Raw genomic sequence first — 6,173 nt, 5'->3', positions numbered from 1 at the left:
AAGGTCAAACTGATGTGATCAGTAAATACATCTTTTTAAACGCCACAACTTTTATCTGAAACATTTTTTTCTAAAATGCTTAGTTTTCGAGATATTTCACCGGTCCGGGACTTTTTGAACACCCTGTATATATATAACACAGATGGGCATTCGGTCTCAGCCTGCTAAATATGTTAAATATATATCATTCAATATATATATTTAAATTATCTTTCAAGATATCTTTCAGATGTCCATAGATATTTTTTAGAAATTCTACAAAGATATCTTGAAAGATTTCTTTTAAAAGAGATCATTTAGATATCTTTAATATATCTATTATAAATATGTTAAAGATATCTTTCAAGATATCTTCCAGATGTCTATAGATATCTTTTAGAAATTTAAATATTACAATTAAAAGAGCTCCAAGATTTCAATCGAATTAAATACAAAAGTGGCTAATTGGAGTTCATGCACAGTAAATGTAATGCTATAAAACAAGAAAAAGTACAAAACATTCCTTATGTTAGGAAAATGTAGTTTATTAGTTGGTGTATGAGTAACATCAGACGTTTCAGTTCATATGTGGACCCTCTTCAGTGAGAAAATATATACAAGTCTCAAGTAAAATTAAAGAATAAATTGACACTTTATACGCACACGAGACCTAAGAAAAATTATAGAACGAAGTCAATTCCGTATGTAAATGTCGAAGAATACGTTTCTGATGTCCGCAACAATCTGGTTACTCGCAAAAGCACTTAGAAAGGTGCAGCGGCCGTATTGGCTATTAATGGTGAAATAAAAAACATTTATAAAGAAAATTTATTTAAAAAACGAAGAATAATAGAGTAACCGTTGTTAAATTACCTTGAACACAGAATAGAGTTCCGATCTCAAGGTGGAAACGACACTGACACACGAAAAGCCCTTAGCCTCAGTAAGAATAACAATAAACTATTTACACGAATCGTTTATATACACGAATCGTCAATATTCGCAAAGTCGTAAGAAAGAGGAGACAATCATAATCATAATCATCTAAATAATCTGCAATAACTGTTGCCCAGATATTCTGTATCCTTATGCGAATTTAAACCTTGTTTTTGCAGTTTAATGAAAATCATTTTCGCAATAAGGCATTTTAAATAAAACCATTCATTATATAAAATTTTAACACACTTATTGAATTCCAATTAGCCACTTTTATATTTAATTTTTTTAGAAATTCTATAAAGATATCTTCAACTAATTCTATTTAGATATCTTTTAAACTTCTAGATATCTTTTGAATGTCTTGAAGATATCTTTCGTAAGATATCTTTTAGATATCTACAAGATGTCGATATTTTCTGGGTAGTTAATTAGATAAAATCATATTGCGCGATTTATCTAACAATATATAATATTTCGTATATGATTTTATGTAGTTTTATATGATATAACAATATTTTTTCTCGGGTATGCATGGAATAAAAGTATATAATTGTTGAGAATAGTAAACGACAGTAAAAGACGATGTAAAAAAAGCTGCTGCTATTAACTTATAGGAGGGTACGATAGATATAATGAATCTGTGTGTGATTGTGTGCGTGTATGTATGAATGTATGCATGTGTACGTGTATCGTAATGTGTATACCATAACATGGATCGAGCATCTCTTGAATTTACGAATTAATGATTTGCAGAGGACTTTTTCCTCAGCGATCCGCTGCTGCATGACAAGACACCGGCGAAGTACAAGAGCCATAAGGAGATCTACGAAGATGCGATAATGAAGGGATGCAGGGCGATCGAGAAGGTGCAGCAGCTGCAGGAGTCGGGCAGAGCCGGCATGGACGTTTTCTCGTAAGATATCAGCGGCGTTATTATACAAGATGTCCAGTAATTCACGGAAAAAACTGCGCTATATACACGGAAAGAAAAGATTTTGTTGAATTAACCAAATATCTCTGGTCGAATATGAACGATTCCGAAATTCCGATTGAAGTAACCCGAATTCTTTTAAGTTAACGAGATTTTTAGTAGACTAACCAAACATGTCTGGTTATTTAACCAGACATGTCTTTTACTCTCTGGTTAAGTAACCAGACATGTTTGGTTAGTCTACCAAAAATCTTGTTAACTTAAACAGAATTCGGGTTACTTCAATCGGAATTTCTGGATCATTCATATTCGACCAGATATTTGGTTAATTTAACCAAATCTTTTTTTCCATGTAGATTAGGTCAAACAGAACAAAGAATTCGTTTACCATTTTGCGAACAACCACACAAAATTTTGAGTTATCAGTCAAAAAAGACTCGTGAATAATCGCGCACTATACGATAGATGAGCTGTGATAGCGATGTTTATCGCTGTATGTTTGTATATTAGGTTAAATTGAATAAAAAAAGTTCTTTACAATTTTTCTAATAGTTCCGTAGATGTTTAGTTATTAATTAAAGAAAATTAGTGCATTATTATGTATGTAAATGTTTAGTTATTAATTAAGGAAGATTGGTGCATTATTCTGTACACTAATCTTCTTTAATTAATAACTAAACATGTACGTCATTTAAAAAATGATAGAGAATTTTTTGTTCAGTTTGACAAACACAGCGGCGTCATAGCTCATCTACCATATGGCGTATGATCATTCACGAATCTTCTTTGATTAATAGCTAAAAATTTTACATGATTATTCGCAAAATGGTAGAGTTTTTTATTCTGTTTGATCTGATTTACCTGTACACCGCTCCTCCATGAGTTACCGAATATTCTATATTTTATATGTCAGAAGTTTAAATATTTATATTTTAGGACCAAAACAATAAGAATGTCCAGGATTAAGTGCATATATATCGGCACTTTATATTTTTATATTTTTTATACAATATAAAATAATATTTTATATTGTATAAAATATTATTATATAAAATTATATTTTTTAATGAGAACCCTCGTTTTTTTGTTACATATTTTTGTAGTTGACGTTGAGACATTTTCAAAAAGGCATAAGAAAGCTTAATTCCGTTAAGTGCTTTTCGAGTTATCGGTTGACAAAATATTAAATACCGCTGGCATTAACGTTTTATGTAAAATGTACCACGTTGAGAGTTTTGTCGGTCGAATTTATATCTCCTTTGTATACGTACAATGCTGACTTCACACGAGTGAATGTTGAGTGAAGTATATTAGATTTGGTCTCCGGGTTTGAACTGCGTGGATTTTTCTTTGTCTAATTCCGACATTTCAGTCTGCTTCATAAGAGAGGAACGATCCGATGTTTCAAAGTATGCTGAATTTGTTTGTGTATGTAATTTAGATAGTAATGTGATCGTGAAAAAAACTAAGTGTTCTCCGAATGTTTTTTATTTGACATAATTACGTTTGTTGTATTCTATAGATTTGTATTCTATAGACAAATTTTAGGAGGCTTGTTAGGCTCGGCGATACTGAAAGACGGAAATCCATTGACACTGCACTTTGTGATGTTTATACCGGCTATCATGGGACAGGGCACCTCCGATCAGCAAGGTTACTGGATATCCCGGGCTTGGAGTTGCAACATCATTGGTACTTACGCTCAGGTATGAATGTGCTCGCTTGAAATAAAAGTTCATCAACATTAAGCCCACTTCAGCAGTTAAATTTAACATTTCGTGTGTCCCAAATCACCCACTTTCATTTATGTAAATTTAACTAAACAAATGTGGTAAAAAGTAACACGCATATAATATGTAAAAAATTAATACAAGAATTTAACACTTGAATACCGTCAGGAATCACAGTTTGTGTTAAATTGACATATGCATAATGTTAAATTAATTAAATAAAACGTTACTTTAACATTTGAAAGAAGTATTAATCTACAGTTTTAATGGAATGAAAATGTTAAATTGATATAATCTATGTTTGACATATTAAATATGTCAATTTAACACAACCTGTGATTCCTAACGGTATTCAAATGTTAAATTCTTGTGTTAATTTTTTCCATATTATGCGTGTTACTTTTTAACACATTTGTTTTGTGTTAAATTTACACATAAATGAGAGTGGATGATTTGGGACACATAAAATGTGTTAAATTTAACACATCAGTTTTTACAGTGCACGCATACACACGCACGCGCGCGTATATATGTAAATATTTTTTTTTATATTTTGTATATATTATATGTAACTTTATTTTATATATATAATAATTATATATATATATATATTTATTTATTTTATATACTTTACTATATATATGCGTGTGTATGTATGTTTCTAGACGGAACTTGGTCACGGGACGTTTATCAGAGGTTTAGAGACTACGGCGACTTACGATCCTTCGACCAAAGAGTTTATATTGAACAGCCCTACCTTGACGTCGTACAAGTGGTGGCCTGGTGGTTGTGAGTATATTTTCTCAGTTCGCTTGGCATTAATCCTCGGTGCACCATCGGAGCCCACAAGATACAATTTTAACTCCTATCCCACTAAAAAAATTTAACTTCATTGTTAAGACTTAACATCATTATGCGCTAAGTCTCAATTTAATTAAATATAAATTTAACATAAATCAAATTAAATTACTAAAATAAATAAGTTCAATTAAATGAAAAATCTAAACTAAAAATGATTTTTTTTCTCGAATATTTTTTAATAGTTTTTGTTTGTCAAGTAAACAGTTCTATCTGTAAACTAGATTTGAGGCTTTCACGGCCATTGATACAATGTCTAGGTATAGCTTCCGGAATGGAGCCGTGTCTTGAATCAGCGATATGCCGGAAGCTATACCTAGACATAGTTCTATCTGTAAAGTTTCATATTTCATGATTTGTGTTTCATTTCGTTTTTTTTTTTAAAGATCTCTGTCCCGAGCAACACGGAAAACTCATGTATTATTTTTAATAAAATGAAACTCATTTTCATTAAAATTATCATATAATTGATTGTAACCCCAATTAACATTAATCCGGGTTAAAAGCTCATCTCACACTCGGCTTATTCGGAGAAAATGTGTGCTTGCAGTGGGCCAGACGGCGAATTATGCGGTGGTCGTGGCGCAGTTGTACACGAAGGGAGAATGCAGGGGCATCCATCCCTTCATTGTACAGCTCAGGCAAGAGGATACTCACGAGCCTTTGCCAGGTACGCGAACTGCTATCAGCACGAATGTCGTTTGCGCGCGAGACGAGAAAAATTACGGTGAAAAGAGATTTACTTTTACTTTCAGGCATTAAGATCGGCGAGATCGGCACCAAGCTAGGAATGAACGCCACCAACAACGGCTTTCTCGGCTTCGAGAACGTCAGAATACCGCGCGAGAACATGCTGATGAAGAACTCCAAGGTAACGGAGAAAGTGAAGAGACGCGGAATCGCGTGATCGTTCTCGTACGGACGGGGACAGGTCTTGTGAGCGATCGTACGAGTTTTTCCTCTTATCTTATTACTATTTCATTTCTTTCAGGTGCTCGAGGACGGGACGTACGTGAAAGCGCCCAGCGACAAACTCACGTACGGCACGATGATGTTCGTCCGAGTTGTGTTGGTGCGCGATATCGCCAGCTATTTATCGAAGGCTGCGACGATAGCAGTCAGATACAGCGCGGTGAGACGGCAGAGCCAAATAAAGCCCGAGTACGTAAGGAAGCTGGTATTTGAGGAAAGAGAAATAACAAAATTGAGCAACCTGGAATTCATTCACTTTCAGCAGCGAATTCGGTGCTGCCTCGCGTATAGTAATTGCACGCATTGGAATTCTAATTGCGGCAATTGATTCCCACTTAAGCCTGGCTCTTCTCGACGTCAAAAAATAAAGATGCTAGTCATCCTTATTTATGACGTCAAAAGCGAGAAAATACACGCTCCAAGAATTCTTGGAGAACATGTAGTAAAAACATATAATAAAAGATGTATTTGTAAAATGACTTTTGCAATCGATCGAGCAGATACGTGAAATAGTCCGAGTACTTGCTTTTTATTCAAATAGTCAATAAATAATTGTAAAATAAACGTAACGAGGTCATGAATAAAGGTAGATTGCAAATCACTAATTAATATCATTAATTTTATGGTAATACAGATGTGTGTGATCGATTGCAAGTGTTATTGTCGATATATTTTTTTATTTCAACGTATTTTATAAGAATTTTTACGTATATTTTCTCTGATGTCGTTGATATTGATATATTATCAATAAATTAGAGAGAGAG

The 6,173-nt window shown here is 33.3% G+C and overlaps 1 protein-coding gene across 2 annotated transcripts in view; it reads left to right on the top strand.

Annotated features, from left to right (window-relative positions):
• LOC116840450 (probable peroxisomal acyl-coenzyme A oxidase 1) overlaps positions 1-6,173 on the top strand; it is a 29,751-nt gene that overhangs the window by 19,085 nt on the left and 4,493 nt on the right. Inside the window, exons 2-7 of one of the 2 annotated variants that reach the window (XM_032807156.1) lie at positions 1,672-1,831; positions 3,372-3,555; positions 4,245-4,368; positions 4,988-5,107; positions 5,193-5,308; positions 5,429-5,598. In XM_032807156.1, the coding sequence (XP_032663047.1) occupies positions 1,672-1,831; positions 3,372-3,555; positions 4,245-4,368; positions 4,988-5,107; positions 5,193-5,308; positions 5,429-5,598 (874 nt within the window). The remainder of the gene's footprint in view (positions 1-1,671; positions 1,832-3,371; positions 3,556-4,244; positions 4,369-4,987; positions 5,108-5,192; positions 5,309-5,428; positions 5,599-6,173) is intronic. The other variant, XM_032807157.1, reaches the window with a different exon arrangement.

Source organism: Odontomachus brunneus, unplaced genomic scaffold (assembly GCF_010583005.1).
Source record: "Odontomachus brunneus isolate Ranch 3 - 2012 unplaced genomic scaffold, Obru_v1 Obru_scaffold_010, whole genome shotgun sequence".
NCBI classification, from domain to species: domain Eukaryota; kingdom Metazoa; phylum Arthropoda; class Insecta; order Hymenoptera; family Formicidae; genus Odontomachus; species Odontomachus brunneus.
The sequence above is the reverse complement of the archived record's forward strand: the minus strand, read 5'-3'. Positions and strand labels throughout refer to the sequence as shown.